The sequence below is a fragment of the Caretta caretta genome, chromosome 4 (assembly GCF_965140235.1).
Source record: "Caretta caretta isolate rCarCar2 chromosome 4, rCarCar1.hap1, whole genome shotgun sequence".
Taxonomy (NCBI): Eukaryota; Metazoa; Chordata; order Testudines; family Cheloniidae; genus Caretta; species Caretta caretta.
In genome coordinates, this window is record NC_134209.1 from 41,464,824 (window position 1) to 41,478,098 (window position 13,275).

At 36.9% G+C, this 13,275-nt stretch overlaps 1 protein-coding gene across 6 annotated transcripts in view; it reads right to left on the reverse strand.

Moving 5' to 3' along the window:
- TBCK (TBC1 domain containing kinase) overlaps window positions 1–13,275 on the reverse strand; it is a 184,007-nt gene that overhangs the window by 121,422 nt on the left and 49,310 nt on the right. For 5 of the 6 annotated variants that reach the window (XR_007356190.2, XM_048846664.2, XM_048846656.2 and 2 more), the window contains 8 exons: window positions 11,646–11,760; window positions 9,809–9,882; window positions 7,080–7,221; window positions 6,032–6,092; window positions 4,083–4,144; window positions 3,225–3,286; window positions 1,688–1,842; window positions 372–510 (listed from right to left, as the gene is read on the reverse strand). Coding sequence is in view for 5 of the 6 variants with exons in the window: in XM_048846664.2 (XP_048702621.1) it covers window positions 372–510; window positions 1,688–1,842; window positions 3,225–3,286; window positions 4,083–4,144; window positions 6,032–6,092; window positions 7,080–7,221; window positions 9,809–9,882; window positions 11,646–11,760 (810 nt within the window). In the remaining variant the exon portion in view is untranslated. The remainder of the gene's footprint in view (window positions 1–371; window positions 511–1,687; window positions 1,843–3,224; window positions 3,287–4,082; window positions 4,145–6,031; window positions 6,093–7,079; window positions 7,222–9,808; window positions 9,883–11,645; window positions 11,761–13,275) is intronic. The other variant, XM_048846660.2, reaches the window with a different exon arrangement.

A 13,275-nucleotide genomic window follows, 5' to 3' on the forward strand; every position in this document is an offset into this window, starting at 1 on the left:
GTACTGAGTAATGTAGCATAATTTAGTGCTATGGTATACTGGAAATGGATCATGCGATTAAGAAATGGAATCTTATAGCCTGTTGATAATTTGTATTTTGAACCTTCCAGACACTACTGCAAATTTTTCAGAGGCAATATTAAGCGTGTGTGGGTGGTGTAAAATCAAGTGGGATAACAGTGATGATAGTAGCTTATATGGGGAAGTGTTGAGGCTTTTACTATTGCTCAGGATGTTGTTTTCAAATTGCTCTCTGAAACTAAGAAGTTGGAACTTCTAAAAACACTTTTTTTTTTTTTGGAAACATTACACTTCTCTGTCCACCCCTTTCCTCGTGTTTCCATCCCCAAGAAGTGTTTTCCTTTCCTTACTTGGGGAGCGTGCAGATGGGTGGTTTTGATCGAATGATTTCCTTGTTGACAAGTTCTTTCTCCAAGTCTCCTCCAGCCAAACACCAGAGATAATACACCTCTTCAATCGATCTTTCTGCTAGGTAGTCACAGTCTTCATCTATTAACAAAAGCCAAATTAAAATGAATTACAGCTTTTTAAGCAGTTCATATTTTTCATAATCATTCTAAACACATTTTAGTTAGAGGTTATTAGATTTGAAGGGTCATATGGCCTACTGCAGAGTTAGAAGAAAAGTGATCTTCCCATTGCAATATCCTAAAGCAAGGCTCATGGGAAGACAAAGGCAGCTGGACACACTATAGGGTTGTCTTGCATTCGAAAAAAAAAGTGAAAGAATGTCTGCAGTTTGATTTGGTGCCAGAAAACTGAACAAGTCAGATAAGTACACTGAGTGAAAGTGTGTTTTTTGCTTATTTTACCCATAATATAAAATTTTATTTCTTTTCTACAATACAAAGAGCTAAGAGTAAACAGCAACCACTGAACCAGTGATTCACATTTAAAAGCCTCAATTTACCAAAATATTACATGCAGCACACACATGCTGGTACTGGCTTCAGCTTCAATTTTAACAATTGTAACTTTAGCTTCACAATATTAATAAACAAGAATATCCAAAATAAAAAGAAACTTCTGAGCTTATCGGAAAGGGTAATGGCAGCCCATTCACTCATGTGGGGATTTCAAACAAGGGTAAAAGAAAATTCCATCTCTTTTGAACATACTGTCAGGTAAGTGCAAAGTTTTAACATAGACTTTTATAAATGTAGCCTCTCCCACACAGATTGTGCTTTATAACAATTGCTAACAGCCTATAATTTCCACTACTTCCAACACCTGCTGCCTATGTAAATTTTAATAATGGAGCTACAGCCAATCTTCACATGATATTTCCAAGGAGCCCCGTCTGCAAATGACCACATAGTAATATGAGAAAAAAAAATAATCAGCACCTCAGAACTATGCTGAAAAACGTCATAAAAAAACCCTCACCCTGCAGATCAAGGACAATGAATAGGTGACTATTATAGAGGATCATGCATAAAGTGAACATACCCTCTCTCTGTCCTCTAGTGTCCCCACAGACACATAAGCCCTTAATACTACTCACTAACCATTAGGAAACAATAAGATCTTGCTACAAGAATGTAATATTAATACTTTAGCAATCTGTAAGCAGAAAAAAAAAATCAATTCCTTCATGTTCTGTCCTCTACAGGCAACATTTTTTATTTCCCTTTTCTCTCTGCCACACCCCATCCCTGCTACCCACCTTTACCTTTACACAGCTGAGTGATGTCCTCTGGAAGAGTTAAATTAGCACATCTCAGAGAGGATGAGAACAGACTGGCAGGTTTGTGGAAGGGAGGGTATACAGAGGCCACTTCACTGAACACATTGTCACACAGTAACTGGTCTGGAGTTGGCCTTGAGTAAAGCATTTTAAAAAGTGGAAAAAAGAACAGTAAGAAAAAAAAAGTAAAGCCCTTTTAAAAAAATCTAGCTAATATAAAAAAAATGAAAAGTGGTAAGATCGTGGACTCTCATATCACTAAAGAAATGTTCTTGTTAATCAAATCAAAATGTAAAGCTTCATATGGTAATCAGTTCACTGTGAGCCATTTTATTTACAATAATTCTGTATATTCTACATCTTACAGCCTATCTATGATCAAGCATTCTCAACCAAAGTAAGGCTCTTCTGTCTTTACTGAAGATATAAACTAATTAACAAAGGTAACGCAATGAGATATTCCAGTGTTCTTTTGGTCATAAATGAGACTTTTTTCACCTTTGGTTAGTGAGTAGCTCTATGCTGTAGTTAAAATGTTTTTTTAAAAGAGAGGTCACTCATGCCAGTGCACATTAGAAACAATGTGGATGAGATAGTATCATTTATTGGACCAATTTCTGTTGGTGAGACACACAAACTTTCAAATTTACACAGAGCTCTTTTTCAAGTCACCTGAAGAAGAGCTCTGTGTAAGCTCTGTGAAAGTTTGTGTCTCTTTCTCCAACAGAAGTTGGCCCAGTAAAAGTTATTACCTCACCCACCTCTTCTTTCTAATATACTGAGACCAAGAATGCTACCAATCATGTTGGTTATGGTACAGCTACAATAAACACCTCAAATTTCCAAAGAGGGAAAACCTGTCAACTTAAAAGTGACGAAATAGTTTACTTCCAAACACCAAGATTCAATCTTGCTTTTTTAAAAAAATAAAGCTCGTCTTACTTTTCATTAAAATAAAAATAAACTGGAGTCCTGATTCAAATAACTCATTTTTAGACATCAAGCATCATAAATGTGCTTATTTCCCCTTTTCCCCAAACAAAGTTGATTAGTATCAGTTCTGATTAATTACCCACAGCGCTTCATCCTGCAATGCAATTGTTCCAAATATTTTTTCTTGGAGTTTAAAAGAAACAATCATATATGGTAAACCGCTCTATTGGATGGTCATTTTTGGTACTGTTCTGTTTAGTCATGGGCTGGGAAAACACAAGCCTGTTTGGAAAAATTCATCCAAATTTTTGGATGCTCTAATTCTGGTTTAATCTAACAGTATTCTTTCACTTTTTACTCACAATATATTATTCCAACACATATAAAAGAAATGTTAAATGATGATGGAAAGTAGTACACAAGTAATAAATTGATGTATTACTATATGGATGAGCATACATGCATACACTTTTATGTAACTCATGTCAATATTAATACTGAATGCAGTTCAGATTCATCTAGTTAATTACTTTAGGCCCAGAAGAAGTATTCAATTTCCTGTAAATCTGTATTGACTATTTACCTTTTGGAAGGTTGAAATGTAAGGAATTTCTTCAGTAGAGCTATGGCATTTTCAGGAAGCTCCTAGAACATAAAAGGTGAAAAAAATAATAGTCAACAATTGATTACTACTACACTGATCCAGCAAGCCACATAAGCATACATGAAACTTTAAGTATGTAAGTAGTTTTACTGAAGTCAATGGAACTACATATTTACTTAAGGCTTTAGCTACTCTGTCATGCGTATAGTTTTTAGTTTGGACAAAATGTTCTAGAAGTCAGAATTAATATATTAAAGCCAAGATTTTCAAAACTGACTAGTGATTTTGGGTGTCCAATTTCAGAAGCCTTAAAACATGCGGCATTCTCACCCCTGAAAAAAAACCCATTCTACCCCTTTACAGTTTTTCAGTCCAGTCACCCCAAAACTGAGCCACACACAGTCACAAGTTGCTTTTGAAAATCTGGACTCAGCTGTGTAATTATATACCAATAGAATTATTACAGCATCGCGGATTAGCTCACCAATCATTACAACACCAAAACCAGATTTTAAAAATCTGCATCACTTGAAGCCTGGGTCTTCTACTAATGTACCATGAGAGTCTGAAAAGTATTGTCTACATTTTATTTGGATTGTCAGTAATTTTGGGAAAGGATGGAGGTCTTCTGAATAGTGATGGCCCTACGCATTTCAGCATCTAAAGTCTAAACTATCACTATAGTAAAAAAATACTATGGAAATCAAAGTAATCAAATAAGTTACAAATCTTTTGGACTGAATTCACTTCAGCAAAGAAGAAAAAAGTATCCCATAAAATGTACAAAACAAATAATTTCAGTTAAGAAAACACTGATGAGTAGACTAGTTCACCAACCTTAATGATGTCCAGACAACCATGTTCTTCAGCTAATACGATTACAATGTCATCCATGCAGCCTATAAAATAGAACAGTAGGAAGAACAAAGGTTATAATGAAAATGTGTTACTGTTTAAAAAGACACAAAGAAAGTTTCCTCTCCTCCCAATTTCTTAAAGTATTTATTTGACTGACTGGCTTTATCTCAAGTATCAGCAGGATAGCCGTGTTAGTCTGTATCCACAAAAACAACGAGGAGTCTGTTGGCACCTTAAAGACTAACAGATTGATTTGGACATAAGCATCTAAAGAAGTGGGTTTTTTACCCACAAAAGCTTATGCCCAAATCAATCTGTTAGTCTTTAAGGTGCCACTGGACTCCTTGTTGGCTTTATGGTGGCTCATCATAATAGCATCTGAGAGCTTTACAATTTCTAGGTTTTTTTCCTTTAAAAACAGGAATCCCATGAAATATCCCATGAATCCCCTCCACTGTGTGAGGTTTACCACAACTCTTCTGGGAACCATAGACAGTATGTGTATGGGAGGGTGGTTAAGGTGAATCACTTAGTCTGTAAACACCTCCAGAGAGAAACCATGGCCTGGGGAGGCTTGCATATCCTGGCTCAGATTGGGTTTTCCGGAGACCAACAGTCTTTTGGCATAAAAAGGCTGTGTTTAAACTGACTCAGGACCTTCTTTCTGATCCTACACACCAACAGGACCTGCTGTCCAATGGGGGCACAGATCCTTGAGGAAGGATTGGACAGTCTTCGGCCTCCTTGAGCTCCATAAGACTGCCAGGTGCCTCCTGATATATTTAGTGTGTGTTTAGTCTGTGTATTGTTTTTATTATGCTTTCTTCATAATACTTTCACCTTAAGAATAAATGTACTTATTTAGAAAGAACTGTGTGGTAATTTGTCACTGCCCACAATACACTGTTCATAATCCTCAGGGAGAAAGCAAAGCACAGGTGCTGGCCTTTAGGCAAACTGACTTGCTGGGGATATCACAGTGTAAGACAGGGACCTGGGCTGTCTTAAAACCCAGCTCAAAGACAGGTAAAGGCTAGAGACCTGACTAGGCTCTCTTGGAGTGGACCATGGTGAAGAGGAATATAGGTGCATTCTGAAACAGTGACAGATTCCATGGGTTTTATTTTGTGATCTAATAACTATTCAAAATAGTGAGAGATTTAGAAAGAAAACAATTTGCTGAAGAAAAAGGATATTTGCATTAACAGTAGTTAACCTTACAGGTACTGCAGTCAGCTTTAGACCAATTTAACATGCGTCCTCAGGTCTCAATTTGAGGACCTGCCTCTTTTCCCTCACACTTGATCGTTCCCAGGCCAGTCTGTCACAGCAATACTTTGCTGCAGGTCTTTCTTTTTAAAGAAGCTTGAATGTCATTTCAAAAACTGCTAGTCTTTCTACGAGCCTCGTCTCATTCAAATCACGCCTACACCTCCATGTCTACAGCACTATTGACAAATTAAAAAAAAGAAGGACTATAAGAAAAACAATCTGGAACTAGCAAGACATGCCTGTCACTGCCTGAACAGTTATCTTTCCATTCAATCCTTTATCTGTTTAGTGTCTTGCATACTTATATCTTTGGCACAGAGACCGTGTTCTTGACTTGTTCATACCAAGTAACAAATAACCATCAGAACTGGCTCCTCTCAGCAACTCCTCCTCTACCCCACCATTCACCACTCATTCAACAGACTACAAGCACAATGCTCCTTTGCTGTGCATATCTGGCACGCAGTTGCTGCTTCTCCCCTATACCAGCTCAAGTGAAGCTGCTAGATGCCCATGATCTTTCCAAAATTGCATCTCCAAAATTAATTTATCTTAGGCCTGTGCATCCTGAGCTTACTTATCGCCCTAGTTACAGACTTATTTGGGAAGTTAGGAAGACCAGCACTGAACCCTGTACTTACATTTAGGTCACTCACCTAATGTAAGCAGAAGTTTTAGTTTTTCAGCTATATCCAAGCTCTGGAACAGTTTTCTACCCTAAATGGAACAGAAAATTATGTCAACAGTTAAATGTCAGTCTGTCACAAGTACATGCCCTGTGCAACTTTAGGTATATATAAAGAAAATCAGAGTCAGCATGTAGATTTTAGAGTTCTTAGAAGCTACCATTCCACTATCATGACCGTAAGGTTTATTTTTGTTTGTTTGTTTACCTTTTGGGTTGCTGTTTTTTAAAACAGGAAGTAAATTCAGGGAGGTGAATGAGCTTTCTTAATGTATCTGATTTTTTTCTTTAACTCAAAAAGAATAGGATTTTAAAAACCACACACATTACCATGGAAATATTGTGTAATCTTTCACATCACTATGAACAACTACAATTAAGATTTAGTTTTTAATGTCTATGACAAATAGTCATAGTTTGCTCTTATATAGTGGCTTTCAACTAATGTTATTCCAATTTTACAGAGGAGGAAGCAATTCAAAGAGGTTAAATAACTTGTCTGAGGTCACAGAGCAAGTTAGCAAAGCAGGAAACCAAAGCTAAGATTCCAGATTTCCAATGGCTTGTTCTAACCATTAGATTCCACTGCCCTGACAATGCAATTCAGATAACTTAAATTCTGTTTAATGTAATAAGATTAAAGACAAACATTTTTACTGTCTGAATAATAGTACATCATCATCTTTGTGATAAAGAAGTCCAATTTATCATGTACAGTTAGTGAAAACTAAGTAGCTGGAATTTATCTGAAGTCACAGAGCCAACAGGCAACATCTTCTGTTTAAATCCGTGACACCATACAGGAACTCAATGCTTTGGTAACAGGATGAGTTTTCCCAGTGTTATGCTCCAATAGTAAGCATCATTAGTATCCACTGAATAGTTATTGTTAATTTAACCATTACTTGCAAAACAGCTTTTCTTGAGTTGACATAGGTATGAAGTGAAAACACATGTACACAAAATTCTTCACTGAGTGTCATACGATAAAAACACACAAGAATTATTCAGTAACATACCACACAAAGCTCAAATAATATAATACCAAGAGACCACACGTCTGATTTAGGGCCAGAAGGCAGCAGCTTCTCACACTGAGTGTGATCACTAGGTTTGACAAATCCCTGTGCAATTACTTCAGGTGCCAGGTATGATGGGTACCTATAACAATGCAACAAGAATTTGTACATTAAGACATTTGTCAACTACACTAGTTAAAATAAGTTCTTGTACTGAAAAAAAACTGGATAAAAGCAAACTCACTAAAAGTGCACAGCAACTTAGAATGCCCAGAAAGCATAGTAGGTCAAACTGTGCAGACAGAGCTACTGTAATATCTACTATATGAAAAATCAATTTTTTCTTTATATAAGTGTTTTTTGTGAGGAGTGAATGGTAGCAACATTTTAAAAAAAAAAAAAAAAGTGTCCTACACAACACAGAAAATGTTCATTAAACTTCACCATATGCTTGTATTTAACCTAATATTACAAGTGCTTTTTCAGTATGTGTTCTTCCTTGTTGATTTCTTTATAATGTCACCAGTTATATCATTCCCAATATTTAGTTCATAGCCATCAAACAACTATTAAGTTAATTTAGCAACAGATGGAAAATAAACCAAATAAAAAACAACAATGGCCTCAACAACTCATCTTAATTTTTTCCATTTAAAGTTCAGTATGAATCAGCCATAGATAGTACAGTACTTAAAACTGAGAAGTCAACTTTTTGGGGTAGAGAGGCCACAGCTGCTGATGTATGTAGCTGCAGAAGCCAAAGGTCCATTGTTAGTTAAAAAATGTCCCAAAGATTACAAGGCATCAAAAGAAGCCTGACTACAGAAGCTAGAGAGATACTGAAGTGAAACAATTTCATTTTGTGTGTACAAAAAGAGACATATACAGGAAGTTACTAATAAGGACAAAGGGGAAAAAGCAAGGGGATAACAGAGAATGAGACCATAAAACTTTGAGGACCAATATAATTCAGAAGTTGAAGAAACCGTTCTCTCACTTACAGGGAACTACAAAAGATTTTGAAACAATAGGTTCTTGGAAGTGAACATGGAAGAAGCAACCAGGGGGGCAGCCCTCCTCATGCAAAGAGGAATTGGTTGCAAATCTGAAGGTAGAGGACCATAGACAAATTGCTAAAGATGAGGTCCAAAAGAATAATGCCAGTATGTTGGGACAAAGAAAAGCTAAGACACAAAATGAATTACACATACCAAGGGGCATAAAAGAAGTTATATTCATATATTAGGAGTAAGAGAAAGACAAAGAAAAGGAGAGGACCACTACTTATTGGGGAAGGAGAACTAATAGTGGACAACACCAAGATATCTTTTTCTCACTCATGGGCACATCAATACATGAAACATTACCCAGAAAAATGAAGTGATTAAGTAACATGGAAAAAAATAAAAATGAACCAAAATAAATTTGCAGATGATTAAAACATAAATTTTAGGCAAGTTAAAAGTAACTTAAATCTTAATATCTAAGGACACTTTTAGAACTAGAAATTGCGGTTTATTTAAGCTGTCCAACTGGTTTATTGTTAAAGTATTTGGCTAAATGGTGGTGAAATTATGTGAGATTTGCCTTGCCATCCTAGTTACTCTCAAAAGGCTAAAGTTTAAAATTGTATTGTTAATTAACTTTTTTTTAAACTTTGTGTTTGAAAAACAATGATGAAACTGTGGGTGAAAAAAATTCCTTAATTATAGTTACCTACATTGTTTCTATTACAGTTAGACAGCCCAGTGTGATCCCATTCAGGCATCTCAGGTTGGACACCCCAAATGAATAGATTTAAGCATGTTGCATTCAGCTATAACTTGAATGGGTGTTTGTAAGTATTATTTAATTTCATTCTCTTTTATGTATTACATTTCTTGGTGTACTCTGATTTTGTAAAAGTTTTGTTATTCATTTTCTACCCATTTCCTGTGTCTGGCCTGCATACCAGGCTCATAATTATATTATCTGGGGGCTGAAAGTAGATGTCACATTAACAACTTCTACAAAGGAATATAACTACTGTTATATAACACAGCGGATCAGACAAGAGGGCCACTGTGTCTGAAAGTGGCCAGCAACAGATGTTTCAGAGGAAAGTGTGTAAGAATCCCACAGAAGGCATATGTGGTATAATCTGTCTCCACAAACATAAATCTAACCTCTAATAATTAGTTGTTAGGTTAAGCCAAAACTTTGTAATTGTATTATCTGGATATTCTTGTTATCCATATATGTACCCATTTCCTCTTTGACTCTTATTAGGTGTCACAGTTACAGAGAGAACTGCATCTTAACTCCTTTTAGTCCCTCCGAAGAGTATCCCCTCAGCTGACAGGGATGGTTTCCTGCACCTCTCATTGGGTAGAACCCTGTGGTCAAACCACTCCTAGATTGGATCTCCAAGCTGCAGATCCCTGGTTCCCAACCATGTTAATGTGACAGGCCCAGCCATCTTTAGCACCTCAGACTCCAGGAACCAATGACAACTGAGGTGGTTGAAGTGACTCAAAAACATTTTCTTCAAAATGAATTATTTATTCACTCACCCAAAAGTACGAAGCACACAGAGTTACAGATTAAAAAAAGTTCTAAGGGAATGTTTCCCTTTAACTAATGTTTAATCTTTCCTTGCAAGCTTTCATACATTTCAATGCGTGCGCCCAACAATTTACTATCAAATATACAATGCCTAAGATGTCTATATTGCATGTATGTATCCTTACCCTATAGGAAAATCAACATCAACACCATGAGCTGTCATGTGGTATAGTCCAAATTTAGCCAATTTAATATGTCCCTGTAAAACAAAAAATATATTAGCAATGGAACTTTACATATTACATAAGCCACAGAAAAAATTAAAAATATATAAATTCTTTTAAATTGTGCTAGCAACCTGATGAGTGTCAGAAAGAGCTGGAGACTGACATTTTCTAGTGTCCCAAGTGTTTTTAAAAAATACAAAACCTAGCTTCTCAGGTCCCAATTCCTATATGCAGACAAAACTTTACTGAAAATTAATGAGAGCCTTTACTTGTGTGGGAAATAAAATGCACACCACACTAAAAGAATATTAAGCTAAGTTTCCTTACTTTCTATGCAGTCATAAGCAATGTTCCTTCATTCTTTTCTTCTTGCATCCAAACTACATTTTTTCCCCAACTACTTCTACTCAGGTTTAAAAATCTGAGTGCATTCTGTCTTCTCTTCTCCCTCATTCCATTTATCACTTCATTTATTCAGTCCTTCTCCTTCCTCCATTCCCATTAATTCCATACCTAACTTTCATTACCAGCCTCCTCTCCAGCACTAACTCATTCCTTTTCATTCATCTCCCATCCATAATGATGTTAGAAGAACATTTTCTGCATATTACCCCTATACATTACCACAGTTCCTTCCTCTCTGAAGTCAGAGCAGTGACATCTGTGCTGCTTTAGAGAAGGTTACGTTAACGCTCCCAATATAAAGCCAGGTTTTCCGGGGTTATTTAGTTATAAAGAAATAACTGCAGGCCCAAGCCTGACATACAAATTCTCATTTTACCATGGTCACAAGTCAGGCTGCACCCAAATGACTTTGATGTCTGGGTGAAGACTACAACACATCAGGTTTTTAAGCAATTTAAGGGGGGGTGGGGGGAATCAACCCTTTAAAAGTCCATGTAACTGCTCTCTCCAGTTCCCCGTCTCCTGTCATCTATTTTAAGTCTTTAATATCATCTTAAAATCCTGAGTATTTTTGTTCCTCAGGGATTTCATTTTCTATTAACTCAGTTTTCACCAAATTGAAATACATGTCATTTATCCAAAGCAAGGAAACAGAACAACAGAAGTGTTTCTGCTTGTTCCCTTTCCCACTTTATTGCAAAGGTAGGATTTGAGATGAGAGGTACTGGTAGCCCCATTACTATCTGGTTCCTTTAAAGAGGAGTTTAAAAAAAAAGCACAATTAGGCTCCTTAGTTTCAGTGCACTGATGTGACTGCTCTGACTACATCCTTATGTTTTTCTTGCTTTTTGTGCATGGCATCTATATTCCTTTCTGCAAACTAGAAAATCTGTGACAGATGAGAGAGAGTGATCAGAATTTGGGATTGTACTGATCCACTCAGATTATGAAACAAATAAATACACCACCATTTAAAAAGCAAATACTAAATTCTGTTCGCGAGAGAGAGAGAGGGGAGGAGATATACGCAGCATTACCCACAACTACACTTAAGGGTTAAATTATCCTACAGCAGTAGTCAAGGTGGTCTAGGAATGCCAATACAAAAAAAAAAGAAAAAGTCACAATTGTACAACTTCCTTTAAAAAAAAAAAAAAGACAAAGGGTAAAAAGCCTGGGCTGGGAGATGTGGACAAAAGAGACGAAGCTGTAAACACATCTGAAATTCTATACATTTTGAGAACACTTGTTGTTTTGACTGTAAAAATGTCTCAATTATAGAAAAATTTCATCCAGAAGGATCCCACAGCTATTTCTCACTGGCCAGGCCCCAAAATGTACAACGTGGCACTAACTTTGATTGCTTAATAGGATATTCCAGTAGCCTTACCTCTCGATCCAGGAGAATATTGTGAGGGGAGAGTGCTCGGTGGACCATTCCATGTTTGTTCATATATTGCAAACCCTGCAATACCTCAAATGCTATGCGTAAAATCCTTGAAAAGCTGCAAAGTAGAACAACATTCTGTACCCATTTCCTTTTTAAAAAAATCGCAAATAAGTATGTAAGTTATGGACACCGATGATTTGATTTCCTTTTGTTACACTGCTACTCTAATTGAGCTATTCCTTCTCATCTGACGATGAAGTTTTTGTGAGCGGGGATTATTTGCATCAGGTTGAGGGGGGCAATTTTTTTCCACACAATCCTCCACACTTGCAAAGTTTAGGCTTCATAAGGAGCTTGCAAATCTCTTTCCCAATCTGAGGCAAAGTTTAAATAAGCAAAACCAAAATATATTTTTTCATATTGTTCAGTTATGTTTGTTTGCTGCTTCCTAGTTGTAGTTTAGTTGATGTCACCAGATTTCCTCAGCCAGTTTATTTTTCACATCTAGCAGCAGCACTCATTCTTCACCAAAGGTGGTGGTGGTGGTGGTGGGGGGGGGTTCAGTCACCAAAAAACTAGTACTCAGAACATTCTGGAGCATATCACAAGCATCAGTGAGGGTAGAGGTAGGAGGGGAAGGTAAATAGTTGATCAGCTAGGGTAGGGAACACAAGCAAGAGGTGCAAAGCAAGTTTGCTGGGATAAAGTAGGTGTATAATAGTAGGACGGTGTCTGAGCTATGGCAATTATATTGGGGAGAGGGCAAGGAAAAACAAAAATAATGCCAGGAGAAGCAGCATCCAGAAAGTCAGTTAATTACTCCATCTTGCAGCTCAGTCCCGTATTCTACTTGAAGCTAGATTAATTCCTTAAATCTTTTGATTCTCATATTCTTCATACTCAGACTGAAGGATTTGTTCTGAATGCTGTGCACTCTCCACCCCCGCGAACTCTTAATCACCCCTTCATATAATTGCCCTTGGCCAGAGACAGTTCCTCCTACATGGTATTACCAACTCTACTTTAGAATTTACCTCCAAAATGAACCAATGAAATAAATTCAAGTGGCTGGAAGACGGAATCCCCCCAGGTTTAATGGAGGTGGTACACAAGGTGTATCAAAATGGTTAGCCTAACAAGAGGGGAATAAAAAATGTTACTCCTTCAGTAACTGCAGTAGCACACTCCTCCAACTGGAGTGAGAGACAGCATATTGTCTAAGCTGGTAGCACAGAGGGCAGGAAAAAACACAGTGATCGCTGCAATTACTTGAGACGCAGATAACTAGAGTACTCCATTTCCAGAAAGGTTATAAGACTGTAGTATGTACCTCGTATATTAAGTGCCATTTATAAATCCTCAGTATTCAAAGTACAAATTCTCCATCTTGCCTTAGTCATCAATATCCCCTTAAGGAGAGGCTGACATCAGTGACAAATTGTACTGAATTCTGTGCAATTTTATCCCACATATTATTAACAGTATTATCCCACAAGGAACTGAAAATGAACTACCACACTAATCTCACTTGCAACAAAATAGACTAGTGCTGCTGCCAGCCTCCCTGGACAGATTTAATTTGAACAAATGTTCTACGGCACCCATACACTACGGTGTTGAACTTGTCAGG